This window comes from Amblyomma maculatum, unplaced genomic scaffold (genome assembly GCF_055883805.1).
Source record: "Amblyomma maculatum isolate TAMU_Amacu unplaced genomic scaffold, ASM5588380v1 scaffold_24, whole genome shotgun sequence".
In the NCBI taxonomy this organism is placed as follows: Eukaryota; Metazoa; Arthropoda; class Arachnida; order Ixodida; family Ixodidae; genus Amblyomma; species Amblyomma maculatum.
In genome coordinates this window covers 3,322,926-3,341,456 of record NW_028146749.1, presented here as the reverse complement: position 1 = coordinate 3,341,456, position 18,531 = coordinate 3,322,926, and the positions used below count along the sequence as shown (strand labels likewise).

Below are 18,531 nucleotides of genomic sequence, written 5' to 3'. Positions count from 1 at the left end.
GTTGAATTAGGCCGAAAAATAGGATCTAACATTTCCTTCCAGCACTGGTTTCAGAACCATTCATCACGTTTGGTATTGTGGAGGGTGCTGCCAGAGGCACCACAAAATCTCTACTAAAGTTGACACCACAATGTGCATTCACCTACGGAAATTTCCCATCTTTATTCAAGCCACCCAGAAAAGATCTTGCTCATGGCTTGTGATGGGATAAGACATGGTTATTCATGCGAGATTGAGAAACAAAGCGGCAGTCTTTGTGGTGGAAGCATTGTGATCTTCGAAAAAATTAAGCCCTAAACCTCCAGGAAGGAAGTCATGGAGACAGTATTGTAGCGAGAGCTATATTCGGCTACCAGTCCAGCATTTCACTATGGAACCGCTCTGGAATATGTGCAATGCGCCGTGGAGAGGAGGAGCAGGTGCAAGGGGCGCGACATAAGAGAGTAACTGCCAGGTGCAGCCTCCGCTGCCGCGTGCGCAGTCACTCGAATGCCATGTGCTAGCTACGCATATAACTGTGCATGCGCAACTGCGTGTATAAACGGAGGAGAGAAACGGTAGCCGCAGCACAGTTGTTTCGCATGGAGAACGAATCAGGCCACTGCTCAACGGCAGTATCGACAGGAGAGGCTCAATTCCTCTGATCCAGTAGTCGCCTGGCAATTGGCCATTCAGTAGTGAAAGAATGAATACCGAAAGGCCAAGCAGGTAGCAAAGACCCCTGAACAGAGAGAACGTCTCACCAAGCGAACACGACAGAATACAGAGCGCAATAGGCGGCGTACAGCAGCTCAGATGGAGCCTTTGAAAGATCAAGGGGAACAGACGACAATGAGAGAAGAGGATTTAAAGGGCCCATGCATTCAAAATTCTGCATACATTCAATCGAATCGGCCGCGTGTTACTATACTGATCACCGGGCCATCTTCATTTCTGTGCATGAAATAGAAAACATTTTTTGTGACGACTAATGTGCCTTCATTGCTAACCAACATAAGCTCAACAATAGTCTCTGCAAAATGCCAATACCAGAGTAACATAGCTCTCGCTACTTATATTCTGGCATAGCCGAGCTAAGCCACTGCCAATTTTTTGGAATGAAAGACCCTGCTCATTAACTGGGAAAAAACACCAGAGTAAAAAGGGAACATTATGCCAATGCTCTCCAAAAACTGCACAAGCTCATCGTGGACGAAAAGTGTCGAAAATTTTGCAAATGCCCCAGTTCACAGGTGTTGTACTGCTGAGGGCGGCATAAGAGTGTGGCTTTGAAGAGCTGTGCCACACACTTCATTTACGTCCTGGGCATTAGTAACTGCATTTCTAAACCACAATAAGTTGAAAGAACAAGGCTTTGTTACCTGGAACAAAATCAATCTGCCACAGAAGGGTGGTTTGGCAACTAGAAATATGGGAAAACCACATGAGCGCTATTGCCGTGAAGATAGCGAGGGGTACTGGCAGGGTTCATAGCCACCAGGAAGGAAAAAATTCAAGGGTTTTTAAGGACTTTCAAGGACCTAAAAAAGAATTTTCAAGGACTTGAAACAAGACTTTTTGAGATGATAGAAAAAGACCACAACATGCTTTACAGAAAGGAAGCACATCTTTTACTGCACACAAGCAAAAGTAGGCACATTTTTCACAATAAATACCTAACTAGCTTCTTTTCTAAGACATATTGCACACACCCACAAAAAGAGGCCCATTCTCAAACAGTGGACTCGTGATTAAGTTCCTGAAGCTTTTCCTTCAAATTGTCATCAATTTCTGCAAGCCCCATAGTCTTTTCTTTTGCCGTTTTTCTTAAACTGTTGGAGTTCACAATGAAGGTGATGTCGCTTGTAGCTTCTGCCCGCTCAGCGTAGTTGTCAGTACAAACTGTTAAATTGGCAATTGTTGCCTCCAGCCTCCTCCTCTTCATCTTCATGCCGTGTATTTCTTCAATGTGGCTTCTCTTTGATGCCTTTGACTGCTCGATCGCTTTTTTTTTTTTTTATCCTCCAAGTAGGCTCGATAGCGGTTGTGTGCAGGCAAGACAGATCTACGCAACTCCTTTGTTATTGCAATGTTCAGGATGCCACCAGCCTTGTTTACTGCATCCTAAACGATTCGCTGCGACACATATGAGATCTCCTTCAGGTTTTCGACAGAGACGTGGCGGTTCACACTGAAGCCTCTTTCGACAGTTGCCTGCCCGTGGCTGAAGACGAGAAGAAGTCGCACAACTTTCCAAAAGTGCTTATAGGATGAGTCAACCGTCAAAAGCTCACGGTAGAACTCGTCTAGGCTAAAAGAGTGTTTGTCAAACTGCTGCAGGTTGTGTTTCTTGTTTTGCAGAAGTTCTGCGTATTCGCCTAGGACCGAATCACGCTCATGCTCACCCAATCGTCTAACTGCAATGAGGACATCTAATACTTTCCTGAAGCCTGTGAGGCACTCATCTGGCTTTGAGGTCGTTTGACGAGGGTCTAGCGAAGACAGGCTCCTAACTAGATGATATGTCAGCGGGCTCTTTTGCAGAATATTCTTGGTAGTACTAATAAGGAACTGTTTGCATTCCATCCTGAAGGCAAATACGTCCTTGGCACTCACCTTTGCGGCTTTGACCATTTCTTCAGCTGCATGCCCAATGTAAACTTTCTCTGAAGATACATGATTATTTGGGTTTACGAGATCCATTTTGAGCAAGCCGACAACTCCTGTCGAAGCTGACAGCACTTCATGAATCTTGTGAGAAGTTTCCTCAAGAGACACTCCACATCTCTTTCTAAAAAGAACATCAGCGGTTTGTCCATTTGGTATTCCATGAGGAATGGTTTCAGAATCATCGCGATGCCGTGAGCAAAGTTCAGTTTGGCCAACAGCAGTGGGTCCTGGCAGAATTCGCAGAGCTGTGTAAATAACGCACACTTTGGCAAGTTCACCTTTTTTTTTGCACATTCCACGTACCTTTTCACATCACCCCACAGCGCAATGGCACGTTCGATCACAACAACATTTTCTACCCAGCGATGAGCAACAAAGTTTAGAAGAAATTTCATTTGGCCTGTCACAGTAGAGAAGTCTTCCCTTCGAGCTGGCGCATCATGAAAAATGGCACTGAGGCTTGAAACAAGATTCTCTATGTCCCACTTGCTGGCAACAACACCCGCCCTGTAAGCGTTATGTATTGTATGCAGTCCGCAAGTGCCAAGGTCCAAACACTGAACTTGATGATTCTGCTGCAAGTATTCCTGCATTTCCCTAAAACACTGTAGGTTCACATTGGGGCCATCCATAGACAGCTTTCGCCAACGGTAAATCTGCCAAGGCAGCCAGAAGCTTCTCTTGAAGGTCTTCGGCAGTCGAATGTCCCATGAACACCGACGTATAATACCTCGTGGTTACCCGCTCGGGCTGAGTACTCCAGTACCGCAAATGGATGTCCATATGTTTTTTTTTTTTTGCAGGCAGTCGTTCAAAGACATCAAACAGAACTGTGTAGCCATCAGATTTCTCTAATTCACGTTGTAGGCACGAGAGAAAAAATGGTCTCAGACCATGGCACACTACACATGCAGATTTTCTTTCACCGCAGGAAAATGACTTGCCGGTTTCGCTATCCGGAAACATTTTCTTGAACAGCTCCCCTGTGTGTGATGATGAGTTGTAGGAATAGTGTGATGTTACCATTTTCAGGGTCCACAGTATCTCCACGTCGGTCACACACTCGTGCGCTTTGCACAGGCTGCTCACATCCGACGACGTTGATGGAGCCGGCTCGATGCGTTGCTCACAAGCAATTGCTGTCACGTAGCTCCGCATGGTACTATTCGCCGTAGTCGCTTTCGTGTTCGCAATGTGTTTTGTGCTCTTCATATGGCTTTTGACGGCCGACTCACCCATTGATGACACATCGAAAGTTTTCCCGCATGCCTTGCACTTTGCCCAATGCGAGTTTGACGCATCCGGAGAAATCCACTCCCTATACGTAGCACTGTATAACCACGACTGCTGGAAATTGCACTTCCCGGGCATATTGCAGCTACGAAAGACGCAACAGCAACTATTCGCGCACCATGCTTTTCCACATCGAAGGTAGGCTTAGCTGCGATCGCTGCCGCCACTGTAACCACGCTACTAAACTGAGCTAGAATTGGGTAGTGGGCTCACTCCTCAGCCGGCGCCATACATTGTGATGACGCCGCTTATGTCAGCAGATTCTAGTTCTGTGCGCCTCCGCAAAGGGCCGCCACTGCCGCCTTCAATGTAGCAGAGCGCGGCACCGCACGCCGCGCGCCGTTTGCCTTCGCTGCTGTATTCTCGCCATTGCGGGTTTTGTTTTGTAGTGGGCAATGTGACCCAACGAATTATGACTTCTGATGCGAAGATGCCACCCCGATGACAAAACCATCGTGCTAGGCTGCCGGACACGCATACCGGAAAGGCGCCAAGCACGAATCGAAAGATATATGAGACACTTGGAAAATAATGGGAGCAACTATAAATTCTTCCTAATGGATATAAATACACAATGACCTGATCACATCAATTACACGTATACCATCCTAGGTTTTCAGTTGTATTTTATTCTATGGCCTTGTGGAAACAATAAGCCAGGGGAATTCGTGCAAGCAGGGCCAGCTAGCCGGATTGTCGACATGCTGCATCAAGGAGAAGCACAAAGCCAAATACGAATGTGAACAAAAAGGAGGACCAGTAGTTAGGAAATAGCTGTATTCAACGCATTACTAAGCGTCAATAATGCGCTGGTATATCTGTTGACTACAGCCAGCATATTATAGCTGAAGTGATTATAGGCTAATATTTCACAGGCATGTTGCAAAATAGACTTGAAGAGGACAAGCTGTCGGGCTAGTTGGTTTTCCATAGTTATAGCAGCGCGTATATATATGTATATATATGACATGGTTGGCTGATTTCCAAAAATAAAGTTGCAGTTTAGCGCCTCTGCGTCTCACGTGTTCTTCCGTCTTTGTCCTTGTCCGGCTACGCGCTGCTATAACTATGCAAAATAGAGTCTAATGAAATTGAATTGCGAAGCTTGTACAAGCCTGCTAACCCGGCGTCGCCTGGAGCAAACAGCTTACTCGTCACAAACTTAATTCCGCTACAATGGAGACTCAGCTATTGTCAGTTCAGCTTTACTGCCTCTTGAGCAAGCTCGAAAATATGATGGCCTGTGGGGCGATAATTCGTGACTTGAAAACTACTGTACACGGCGCAAAGATGACAACACAAGAAAACAAAAAACGGACACGACACGTTGTGTCCTTTTCTTTTCTGTGTTCGTAATGCAGTTAATGACACGAAAGAAAAACACTCCGTGAACATATTTTCGAGAAACACTGTATACGGCGCAAAGAAGACAACACAAGAAATAAAAGAATACCATGTAAGCATGTGCTCTCCTTTTGTTTCTTGTGTCGTCTTAAATTTGCGCTGTATACATTCGTTCTCAAAAATATATGTTCACTGAGCTTTTTTCTTTTTTCTTTTTTTTTTTTTTTTCATGCCATGAACTGTATTCGGGCAGCAAATAAACTGATGTACTCGGAGTAGTAAAAGACACAGCGAGAAATCTGATGTTTAAAACATATATACGCCTCGCCTCTCAGTTAATATTAACACGGGTGTACTTTTTGTCAAGGAAGCAGTGGAGCCGCCGTTCATCAACCCGAGATGCCTACTAAATGCTTGTTTTCACACTCCTAGAGCTCCTGTCAGGTCCTTCTCTATCGATCAGAACACTGTCTACACGAATACAGCTAATTCGCAATTGTGCAGTTATCTGAAAATTCTCAGATATTAAACTGCTGATAATGGACGGAGGATGCACAACTGCAAGCTTTTAAGATGTGTTCAATAATGAGTTGTGGCAATTTTTATGCACCTTTCTTCCATAAACAGCGTCGACAGTAAATTCACAATCCAGAAGGCAGGTGCGACAAAAAGATGCTGACAGCTGCGGCCTATTAGGAATACGAATACAGCTTTACACGTTACCTGCGCAAACCTATGTGTCTCTGTACTCTTTACCATTGCGGCCGTGAATCACAAACGTCAGAAAATGGGGCTATCGAGCGCCGCAGTCATTTTCATACAAGCGCCTTAATTCACTTTTCGCCAAGGACGTCGGAGGGAAATCGGACACATGTTTGCAGTTAGAAACCTCTTAGCTTATCGTTTAACACCAGTAGTAGCACAACTTGCTAATATATCCAACCTCTGCATAGCTGCCACACGCAAATCTAAAAAGTGTGCACGAAGACGCTGAGTTTTTCTAAAGTGAGAAGGCCGCGGTCGCACGAACGCAACCCCTCAACCAGAAGAGCGCTTCAATCTACATTGAAGTCTCCGGTGGCGCCACCTCGTGCACATAACATACACTGCGTCAGGGAAAGAGGCCCCGTGAGCCCACTACCCCATTCTAGCTCACAACGCTACTGCGTTGTGGCTACAGAGACAGATTGGATTGGATGCTTTGGTTGGCTCGAGTACGTAGTTGCCAGTCGTTCAAGAGGCATCCGCTAAAAACCGGCTGAACGAAAGCCTATCGAAGAAATTCAAGGATTATTTAAGGACTTCAAAATAATTAAGGGTTTTCAAGGCCTTAAAAATGCTATTTTTTAATTCCAGGGTTTTCAAGGGTTTCACAGACCGTTACGAACCCTGACTGGGATCGATATCCAGCACCTTCACCAGATGTCACGTGGTAGTGGCAAGGCCATAAGCACAAAAAATAAGAAACGTGCAACAGCACTGAAATGAACTCTTTATTAGGCTCACTTGTGCCCAATAAAGAACTAAAAAACTCAGCGGAGGACATAGCAGCAAACATGCCCGCTGCATGTGGCAGTACTCAATTTACAATCAGCGCAGAAAGATCTAGATATACCGTCCAGAAAGGATACTGGGAAAGCCTGGAACACAAACTGTTGTGCTTCTACCATTCCAGACTAATCTCGGCGCATCTAGCACAGCAAAGCAAATGATAAAGCGCCATTTCGAGACACTGAGCATAAACACATGAGCACAAAATCATCCCAATGCGCTGCAATCAAAGATAAGGCCACATGCAAACAACTGCTGAAAACAACAAATAAAAATCTGTACCCTTCGGGGCATTACATAAGGTTATGATGACAAAAATGTTTCAAAGAACTGGCAGTTTTATTTATACATGGATTGCAAACCTTTCTGATCACCCCTCATATGTATCATTACTGTTAAAAATACAAAATAGAAAACTGAGACAAAAAGAAGCTGTGCCTTATACACCAAGAATTATAGTAAACCAAACAGGACGACAAATGCTGCACCCATTTGGACAAGGTATTCACATTTTATTTCAAGTGAATAACAAGCACTCGGGCAAATGCGTCTCAGTCCCCTCGCAGCAACCCAATATGAAAACTCAAGCGGAAGGAGGCAAAACACAGTTGGAACCAGTTGAATTTGAGTTGGCGCCAATCAGTTCTGACACCTTCCAATTGTTTATTTAATTAGAATGCGCGTAGAGGAAAAATTCTGCTAAGGAACTATATTATTCACCGGCATTTGAAGGCTTTGCCAGGTTGGAACAGTTCATGCTAAGCCACTTGCAACGAAATTGCTGATGTTTATTATGAACAAAAACTATACAAAACGAGACTTCGTCGAAAAATCAGAATTTCAGCCATAGAGAGCAAAATACTGACAAACGAAGTCTCGGATGACAAAGTAGTGTCGCAATGAATGGTCTGCTCACAAGAATCAACGAAACATAATAAGTTCTTCTTGGCAGAACTTGTGATAAGGTGGTGAGCTCATAAGATAACAATCAATGGTGGCATTTAGAGCACGGCCATGACAGATGGTCAAAAGATCTTCGACTGCGGCAAGCGCACACCAGTTGAGTAGAAGGATGTCGCGGCGACCATTCACTACCCTCTCTGCAATCCTGTCTGCGCTGCAACCGCCTTCCATCATCGCTTCTCTGCTGGAACAAGGAGAGAAGAAAACCACCATGTTGGCTTCTTCACTTGGCAGTCACGGTGGGGATAATTTTTGAAAAATGCCGAAGGCCCTGAGGCACCCAAGACCGTTTGTACTTTTTAAAAGTTACAGCAAGAACAGAAAATAAAACTTGCTCTGAACAGCATGAGGCTGACAAGTTATGTGTAAAAAATACAAGCTTTGAGCCAAGTCCGGTCTTAGGTCAACATACTGCGAAGTTTTAGACTGACACTGGCAGGATAGATGAAAGATTAACGAGGAGAATGGGTTTAGAAAGAATCTGGGAAACCTGCTGATGGATCCTTCTTTCAAAACCCAATACATATCACATAAACAAAAGCTTGAGCAGCCCCCCACAACCACAGAAAAAATACTTTCGAGCAGTAAATCTCCGAAATCCACAAAATAACAGAAGGCTACAGTGCACACTTACCCAAGCATGGGGCTGGACTTTGTTGTGCAACTGATGGTGCACAAGTGATCACTGTCCTTCAAATGACTGCACAGGTCGTCCATGCTCAAGCCAGAACTTGCGTCGACAAAGTCTTCCTTGATGATATTTTCAGGACGTACCTGTGCAAAAAGTACCCAATCAGCCAGCTTCAGAATCATCGTGGACAAAAATGGGCACTGGTTAGAGGTGTCTGTGCCGAATTGAAGGAATGCTGAAAGACAACTGCATGAATGAGCCAACTCAACGAGTCTTATTTGCTAAACTGACTCTCTGGCCAGCCTTAAGTTAAATTACAGTTTGTGGCCAGTTTGGTACAAAACATAGGTTTCAACTGAACTTCAAAATTTCAAAACCTGCACAGTGCTTGTATTTCAACCTGCTCCAGCAAGGCTAGGTCATCTACATATGTTGAAATGTTATTACACAGCTGCTGTGTGGTTCATGCTTCACATACTAAGGTTTCGGATTCTTCCAGCCATACCTACCAATAATTGAAGGTGAGTGGCATCAATCAATCACCCAGTCAAGTGACGTCCAAAAGTATGAACAGAAGCACCTCTTTGAAACAAACATGCTTAGTTCTACATTGGCCACAGATCCTCATCTGAGCTGTTTAACAATCAAGTGGCGTTTGTGTTCTCACTAAAGCGACCAGAGCGCAAACCTGTTAATCTTACCACCCAAACTTCAAAAAGCCTTTGCATGCTCACAGGGGATCAACAGCACATGAAATGCATGGTAGCACCCTTTGATAGGACGCTTTGTCAATGCCTGCACTGTCATGGAACTGAACAAGAATGAATGTGACCTTGCAATGCTATCATGGTTACACCACAGGCTACAAAAAAGCACCAGAACACTGTTCTGCATTTTCTGTGGCCAGCACTTAAATCTGGTTTGGTTAATGAGGTTTAACCTCCCAAAACAGCTCCTGCTCGGGCATCGGCATTAAGCCTCTACTCTTGAGGAAATGAAGTTATCTGAAGCCAAACGACAGCTTTAATGTCAAGTTTTACAAGTCCAGAATCTGAAACTTGAGCCTTGCAGATGTATTCCCATTGTGGTTACAGTGCTACTGTCGCATTGAGGGTGGCAAGACAAATTAAATTACCAATTCAGAGGCATCTTCCAACCCTCACTTCATCTATTTTCTTAACTCTCTGCTCTTTACCTGCATCATGCCGAAACGTTAATAAAATGCTTACGGTAAATATTTAAAATATATCTTTTTTAATTGAAGAGTGGTCATATTTATGAATAAGTCGTACTTGTGATGGCCCTAGCACGTGAATTCAATGGACTTCAGATGACAGAACACAACCTATCTTAGTATTACCATTAAGTGGAGAGAAAAAGAACAAAGCTTCTATCAGTTACAAAGCCTTATTCTTCTGATCAAGATCCCAAATATGTGAGGCAACCATACCTGGCAAACACGGAGAAAAAAACCTTTGGGGCTGATTTTCTCATCTCTTTTCAGGCTATTGCTATTACTCATCGTTGCAGCATTTCAAAACCAGCTACAGAAAGATCCTGTTTGCTCTGACTCCAAGGAAACTGAAGAGTGCAGTAAGGCCTTTAACGATTATGCCTATAATATTCTTGAAATTGACTTTTAAAAAACAGTCGTCAACTATCCCTAAGTTGTAACCTTTGTTTCTAAATATGTCCGTATCAAAAAAACATTTCATTGTACATAACAGACCACTGCAAAAATGTTCAACTGCCAAACGTGCGCACTTTAAACCGATTATTTATCACCCCAGGGATAAGTTTAAGAAGATGTTAATCGTAAGTACTCAACAGCTGTACCAGGTACCCTAATTTAAATTCAAATCTGCAAAACACAGCTAAGAATCTACATAATTATGCCGAATTTGGTTACATTTCGCTCACAAATAGCGAAAACAGCCTTAATCGCCACATCACTCTAAAGACAGCTTTTACGGTCAGTAAATATAAAGCAGGATAAGCCACTTTGCTGCAACAGCATACTGATTTCTTGCAGGTAAGAAACTACTCAGAATAATGAACGCTTTTCAACAGTGCGTCCTCTATAACCTACAAATGGTTTTCTTTGCAATGAACGGAGGGATACAAGGACAGAGATTGTTCATTAGTGTCATTCCACCAAACTATTTGATCACAAGATGGTGCTCTCTCCAAAAGCACACATTGGTGCCAATGTAGCTGATGCCATTTACTGAAGCTACTTCTAACTAGAAGCACCAAGCAATTTACTCCTAATAAGAAAAAAATTTTTTTCTTCACTTTCTAACATTAAATGTTCGCAGTTGTGTGCAGATAAAAGCTTTAAAAAATTCTGAGAATTGGCGGGGCTTCACATCCCTTGGATGTTGACATTTATCATATAGCTACTTCAACACGTGATCGATTTTACTTTTACATCTTTGGGTGTAATTAACTAACCTATTCACTTAATTCCACCACTGCAGTATGCTGACATCATCCTCTACGATTCAAAATGATTCATTTCATCCTAACTCTTCTAAGAACGAGAACGGCTGCGGACACGTCCTGTACATGCGACCTTGCCAACATAGCCTAGTAATGCTTTCGCATTAATAATCAATCCTGACAATTTGCTGTTGTCGTATATGACAATATACTACAATATGCGATACAAGAAGAAACCTAGTAACAGCAAACTGACTACACTCTGCTGCATGGGGGAAAAAAAAAAGAAGGGAGTGCTTAATTTCCACATCCTCTACTCTAAAGGCAGAAAAAAGTGCCATGGTGTATGTAGCGGCCCGTCGCAGTATGATTACGGGACCAGGCCTAGCTAAACTTCGTTTCATACATTAGGTGCAACGTTACGAAAACTAGCGCTCCTGTTTAAGTAGCCTGTGTCCGTGACCAAGATAAGTGTGTTGCCTGTGGTGCACAAAAAACAAATGATTTCCATACAGGCTATATACAAGGCATTCGTCATTAGCTTCAAAAAAATTTAGATTTCCGGCAAAATGACCAGAATCTGAATTAATACTTTGCATTTGCTGTTTAGTCCATTGCTGATCTCTTCATGGAGAGTAGATGTAAGCAGGAAATGTATTGGAGGAAAAGCTCACCGTGCTCAAGAGTGGCTCATTTCTCCTTTAGCATGTCTCTTCTGAGCACATTTTAGGTGCCCACTGGAAAGCTAGACAGTTTTGTGCCTTTCAGTTCTGCACCATGAAACCACCACGGAGCGAGTAATTTCTCCATTTTTTTGTTGTGAACTACTTGCGTAGCCTCTGCAGTACTGCACCTAATGTTTGAAACTGAGTATCGAAATCCTTCGCTCTGCAGTGGCAGTCCTGATTACCATTACTATATTTACCAATGGTAACTGAAAGGGTTTTGTGTCTGTCCTGCTGGTGTGAGGCTGCGAATGCCTTTACTGTGCAAACCCTCCTGCAAAGGTCCAGTGTGGGAATCAAGACTGCTAACAACCAGCTTTGCAGACTGAGCGGTCACTCAAAACTGACTTTGCCACACAAAGTGCAGCGGGGTTAACAGAGCTTCACCTAAGCGCACTGCTCCGAAGAAAGCCGGTTGCCTAGATGGGGGCTTTTTGTACCTGATTCTACCAGTGGGTGTCCTTCAGAGAGCTTCGAAACATCCACCTTCCACAACCCACACGGGTGACCTAACTACTAGGCCATGTTTTACACATACCATGCAACATTTTTCCTATCCGTACGAAGTGTTCTATACACGAGGTTAGCATGGAATGCAAGAAAAAACTGGAACCTGGCTTCCTTGTGTAGCAAGGAAGCCAGTTGCAGTGTGAGCTCACATCAGAGAAGAAATTATTAGTTGTGCTGGCACCATCTAACCTAAGACAACATGCCAGCAGTATCCGCGGATGCATTATCAGTAACACCTAATTTGCTCAACCCCTAATGCTTTGATGCCAACAAACCAGATCTACTATTGAATCATTAGTCGAGCAAATGTTGGCGACAACGAATGAAGGTTGAGAGCAACCTCGGATGAGAAAGCAATGCAGATTCACAACATATTATTTGGGAAAAACTCCATTATTCCTCCCTATGACCCGAGAAAAATGCACAATAGTCAGAGAAATGCATAGAAGGTCAGAGAAATAACTCAAGTTACCGACATTCTAGTAGAAATTAAGAAGAAGAAATGGACATGGGCAGGACATGTAGTGCGAAGAGAGGATAACCGATGGTCGCTGAGGGTAACAAATTGGATTCCAAGGGAAGGAAAGCGTAGCAGGGGGCGGCAGAAAGTTAGGTGGGCGGATGAGATTAAGAAGTTCGCAGGGGTCAAGTGGATGCAGATAGCACAGAACCGGGTTAAGTGGAGAAATATGGGAGAGACCTTCGCCCTGCAGTGGGTATAATCAGGCTGATGATGATGATGAGTACAAAACTGCATACTTGGGAGCGAGACCACTTTAACTTGGGCTGGCAGCCAGCAGAAGCATGGGAGAGAGCACCTGCACAAGCATAAACAAGGCATTGCTTGAAATACAGGTAAACAAACACTTTGAATTTTAATAATTCAATGTGGATTGGTTTTACTGAAAAGCGCCATTTTTACGGTTTGTTTACCTCTGCCAGCACGCCCTCGCGGCAAAAGAAGGTACCCACGAGAGCGTTTAATTGCGAAACTGTAGCTGCTTCATGATTTCTGTGATGACGTTGACCTTGAAATGCGGCTTCATGAAAAAATAAAGCTTTAGGTAATTTATTCACATGCTATATCTATAAAAAAGTTAGCAAACGGCTCCTTGACTTGCGAATAAACCGCACCCTGGCGATCATTGATTCAGATTTTCGTCACGCGTTGACGTCTCGCCGAGGCGTCACGGCGTCGTCATTTGATGTCACGCTCTATAACTTTAGAGCGAGTCCCGTAATTCGGCCCCAGGCTTTGCAAATTGACCATGAAGACAGAATTTTGGAAATATTTTTTAGTTTTTCTGCTCTGACAAACAGGCGTGCCAAATGCTACTTCGACCTGCATACTTTGTCATTGCGCTTTGTTGTGTTAACTATGAAAGTTTTATTTTGGTAAAAAGAGTTCCTTGACCACTATTCACAAACAACTACCAACCACTTAGGTATATCACGATAGCATACTTCCAATAAGAATATAAATACCATAATCTGCACAGCAGGTTTTTGGCTACAACCATTTTGACCAGAACTAAAGAATATTGAAAAGTCTTCCATAAGAAATAACCTAATTATGCTTCTTTTATTTTCCCATAACATGGGAACTATTGCGATATCCTGAAATTAGAAAAAATATATATTTTGTTGTCTCTCATAATAAAATTTTCATTTATGACCAGTACCGTCTACTTCGAATGTGATGCTACTCTGCACAAATGTGCTGCAGTCAGATTGAAGACTCGAAGATAAGCTGTCAATACTACAATTTAACAAAGCAAGTAAATGGCTGTAGATGCTATATTTAGAGAACATACATGCTAGCCAGTTAGCTACAGCAATTAAACTCGGAAAAAAAATTCGTAAAAAAAGTCGTTTTACATGGCAGAAAAAAAAAGGGGGAATACAGAAGTAGCATTTTAATGTGGCTATTCGCCAGAGACGAAACTTTTGACTTGCACTTTTGATTTCCAGCAGCTTTCCCACTTCTGGTATAAAAACGTTGCACTGTTAAATTAAGGCCGCACTCACGTGCAATCAAGCGTTCACGCATGGCAGTAGTGACACAATGTGTACCTGCGGCCTCTTTTCACACTGTAAGCATTTATTTGATTAGGTTGCAAAGTTACATATCAGCTGCAGTGATGCGAGCAAACTTATCACAGGCAAGACTGCACACGTAGGCAAGCAGTAAGCCTCGCTTTGACTGCCTTTGTAGCTCGAAAACAAACAGGGGCATATGTCTCTTCCCTTGTCAAATTGATACTTCCAGATTTCGAATTCATTGTCTGAGAGGCGACGCTTGCGAACCACTAACAAATGAAGACCTCGAATACAGACTATGGTTAGGGCATAGTTAGGGCAGAGCTTTTCAACATGCAGCAGTTCATTCAAGGCTTGGGCTCTTTCCTCAAGAGCGTCGAAAAATGATACGTCGTAGGCGTGTGCGGACGATACTTACCACAATGGGCGTTTTCTGCGGCATCACTCCATGAGACAACCCGCTGGGTCAGCGCCATGACTTTCTATTTTGGTACTGAACTTCAGCACAACTATGGTGGCATAGCACAACTTCGGACGCTTTGGTCGTTTTCGAACGCACCACAGTAGTCAAGGAGATAGGCACAGTAGGCAGTCGCAGTAGTTGCGTCACTTGCGTAGCACTTCGCTTGCCTAAAGCCTAAATGGCAGCAACGGAAATGCAGGATGCGTCACTCAAAAATAAAACACAACCTTACGTTTTCTTTGAGAATAAAGCGAAATACAGAAACTGAAATGAAATAATTATGAAATAATTTTATGGATTAAAATTACTGTAAAGAGCGTGATACATCGATGGCGTCCGTCGCGCCATCTTTGCGATGTTGAATAAGTTAACTTGGAAAATTGGCGCGGCGTAAATCCGTTTAAAAATGTTTAAAGCATGGGCCCGATCCTCGATATTCGCCTTTTCAGCCATGTTGTGACGTACCCGTGACGTGAAAATTAAGGCGGTGCTAAAGCGCGTGAACACAGGAATTGATGACGAAATTTAAAAAACAAGGAAAAAAGTTACAAAAAATAACGCCGTCGTCTGCTACTTGGCGCCGATTACAAAAAAGCCAACGCTGCGATGCCGAGAAGCTGAAGGGTCGGTGAGAACCGTGTTTACGCTGCATATACGCGTCGCGCGGCAGGGCAAGGCTGAGGAGATAGTGAGATACTTACATATACGTTGCGGCTGTACTATACTATTAGTTACGGTCGTTGCGACCACAGTGCATCATAGTACACGTACGCTGTCGGACGTCCAGCAGCAGTATAGGCTGAGCGAACGGCGGTACTCGACGCAAACCCCACAAACAGCCGGTCGTCAAGTGTGAGCGATGCCTTACTTGAGATGAGTGCATGTGGCTAGCTGTGCGTAAATTTCATTTATGGACTTAGTCGCGCAGAGAAATCGGCGAGTATCAGGATCGAGCTTTGCACATTCACTTCTCAGCTAGTGGGTATAAAGAATTTGTTTACGAATACTGAGAATTGGAAGTGCCCAGCAGATTTTCGGGCTGCAGTTGCCACTAGAGAAGAGACACACCTGTTCGACGACAATGCTGGCCTTCTCAAGGTACCACTGTCGTTGGAAACTGCCTGCGGCAGCCCACCGCTTCCATCATATGTTAGCAAGTCTGCTACGGCTCCGTGTCGGCTTCAGTGACGTAGCGTGCGGATGTCGGCCCGGTGGAGCGGCGTAGCGAAAACACGCATAGTGGAGAGCTCGATTAGGCCATATATCTGGCGATCTTAGCCTGCGCTGACGTCGGACCACATTTAGCGCGTTAATTACATCGAAATGCGATCGTCATGGCTGGGCAACGCACATACTGCGGATCAGAGAGCCGAGCGTCTATAATCATTATTGAGCCATCGCGGCTGGGACGCGTTTTCACGCTGCCGCACAGGAAACGTTACCGCGAATTTCGTCACAAAAATAAGCAGAGAAGATTTTCTGGCAGCAATCAAAATGAAATAAAAAGTGTATCCAGATGCCCACTGGCAACAACAGGTTAGCTTTCACGCTGATGGCATTTAATGTGCCCTGAATTAGACATAGCACGCTGTATGCACATTTCACCGCATACAGAGTGTGTCACTGTTGTGGCAGATGTATTACCTCGTTAAAATAAAAAAAAAATATTCTCCTTGGTTTCTGAGCATGTTGCATAAAAACATTTTATAAAAGTAGCAACACTGTTCGTCTGATGCAGGTACACATCAAACCACAATGTCACAAGTGAAACAAAATTTGTCAGGTACAGGTTCCTTTGCTACTGTTTACCAGTTTTGCACTTGCAATAGCATCTGGCACTTTCTTTCAGTGCAGCAAGATTCTTCAGAGGAGAGAAAAGGGTGAAGAGGTCGGCTAGAGAAATGCCTTCACATATACTATTTGACGCTCAGGAAGTGAAGGAACAGACATGAATAGTGAATATGATATGATGCCTAATTACAATGAGCTAGATGCAGTATGAAAACCATTTTCTTGAAGCAATTGTCATTGAATGCAGCATTCATGCACACATTAACCAGTGCACATGCTACACAAAGCCCGAACCTGTCTCTGAGTGAAGCAAGGGAGCCAAAGGGGAAAACAAGCGTGACTTTAAGGACACCGTAAGTAAAAAGTAACAGCAACAAAAACGAAAAACAGAAGCATGCACGGGGACAATATTAGACAAAAAGAGGCATGAATTGCAAGGCTGATGTGGCCTGCAGTACATTATTTTTAGGAGAGACAGCAACGCAATCGGGTGGTGTTCTGGATTTTTTGGCAAAGGTTCATTAATGCCAGGTGATAATACTGTATGATTTGTATTGGCTTTGCCATCCCCTGTGTGCTCTTCCAGCAATGCATAATGTCCAATGTGCAACTGTCTAACATCCACTCTCTACACTCTGACTCAAAAACATGCTCAAATGAACCTCACCTGAATACGGGCATAAATATGGGAATAAAGCATGGAATTTACTTTTTCGATATTCTGATTGCATATCATTGGAAAACTAAATGTGATGGCTTGTTTAAATGAGCGTATGATTTGCAGCTAGTGTGTCTTGTATGCATGGTTTTTCCAACAGGTTGCAGTATAGCTTCTGTCTTTATTTTGGCAAAACATGCACACTTTAAGAGACCTGCTACTCACGTAACACATTCCCTGTAGCTTTAAACAGCTCGTCGTTGACTAACAATTGGTGTATCATTTGCTTTCGGTACTTTTTGGCATTTTTTTTTACATGCACCTGACATGAAGCCTTGCTTATAAGAAAACTGAAAATTACAATATACAAAACAATACAAAATTTATTTACAGCACTGCACACTCTACAATACACAGCCTAAAATGAAAGGCTGTCACACATTCAAGTAATTACAGTATTGTTGTACAGCTCATTGCCATATCTGAAAGGTGGCATGGCCTTGGAGACCAAAGAAGAGAAATTAGTTATACAAAGCAAGGGAACACAAGATAGGGTCAAAAACTCATTCTCCAAGTGTTCGGCCCAAGATAACCCCAGCACCAGCAAAGCAAGCACCCACTGTTTTACCAATGAGTACCAAACACCACTGAGGACTGGTCCCCAAATGCTCAAACCACTAGGCTGCAACTACAGTCAAGGGATGCTATGCGTTCCGCAGTATTACCAGTATCAAAGATTATGGAACTCAACGTCATCTAAATGGTAGTCGGCACCTGAGACAGCGCAAGTATTCCCTGATTCTGTTATGGACAGGGCAAAGGTAGTTATAGTGTGTGTAAGAATGATTTTATCTGTGCATAAATGCCTGCCACACCTAGAATGTTCCCTTTATGCAGTCTACCAAAAAGCAGAAATGTTTGTCTCAGGAAGACAAGCCTTAAGCATTATTTCAGCAAGTCACTCAATGTGACGGCTATCAGGCAAACCAGCACAGCACTTGAAAACTTCATGCTCTAAAAACAATTGTGGGGACACGCAAGCTCAGCATTTACCGCTATGACACAACAGCTTTTATGGCTCCTGTCTGCAGACTCTCATTCGTGTCAATCGACTTTGCTACTGCTAACACCTAGTATTTATTCTATGATACATATCAGTAGCGTATACCTGTAAGTTATCCAATTATGTGGAAGACCACTTGTCTAGATACCTATAAAGCCCACTCTAACCAAGCTGTACGGATGCGGTTCCATAGCCTAAGAGTTGCCGGTCTTATTACCCAAAGATCCTGCAAGGTTTATCACCTCACACATTCATCTCAAAGGTGAAGCCAGAGACATCACATTGAGTACTCGGCCATGTCACCTGTCTGAAATGTGCCCAAGACTTTCCACTCGCAACGTCGCGTTTTGTGCAGAAAAGAGGCTTTAACGTTGCTGCATCAAAAAAAAAAAGCAAGAAGCCAATAGC

At 43.5% G+C, this 18,531-nt stretch overlaps 1 protein-coding gene and 1 pseudogene across 3 annotated transcripts; both read right to left on the bottom strand.

The window, feature by feature from the left end:
• Positions 1-1,471: 1,471 nt before the first annotated feature.
• Positions 1,472-4,067, bottom strand: LOC146171033 (uncharacterized; annotated as a pseudogene).
• Positions 4,068-6,281: 2,214 nt separating this feature from the next.
• Positions 6,282-14,825, bottom strand: LOC146171032 (uncharacterized). Of its 3 annotated transcripts, none has more exons than XM_084586606.1 (4): positions 14,567-14,825; positions 12,868-12,926; positions 8,435-8,574; positions 6,284-7,984 (listed from the first exon to the last, which is right to left on the bottom strand). In XM_084586606.1, the coding sequence occupies exons 1-4, from the start codon at positions 14,622-14,624 to the stop codon at positions 7,759-7,761; spliced, it is 483 nt and encodes a 160-aa protein (XP_084442732.1). In that variant the 5' UTR covers positions 14,625-14,825; the 3' UTR covers positions 6,284-7,758. The 3 variants fall into 3 exon arrangements, with proteins under 3 accessions (XP_084442734.1, XP_084442732.1, XP_084442733.1); XM_084586607.1 differs by having other exon boundaries at positions 6,284-7,981; positions 14,567-14,824; XM_084586608.1 differs by lacking the exon at positions 14,567-14,825 and having other exon boundaries at positions 6,282-7,984; positions 12,809-12,899.
• Between the last annotated feature and the right edge of the window lie 3,706 nt (positions 14,826-18,531).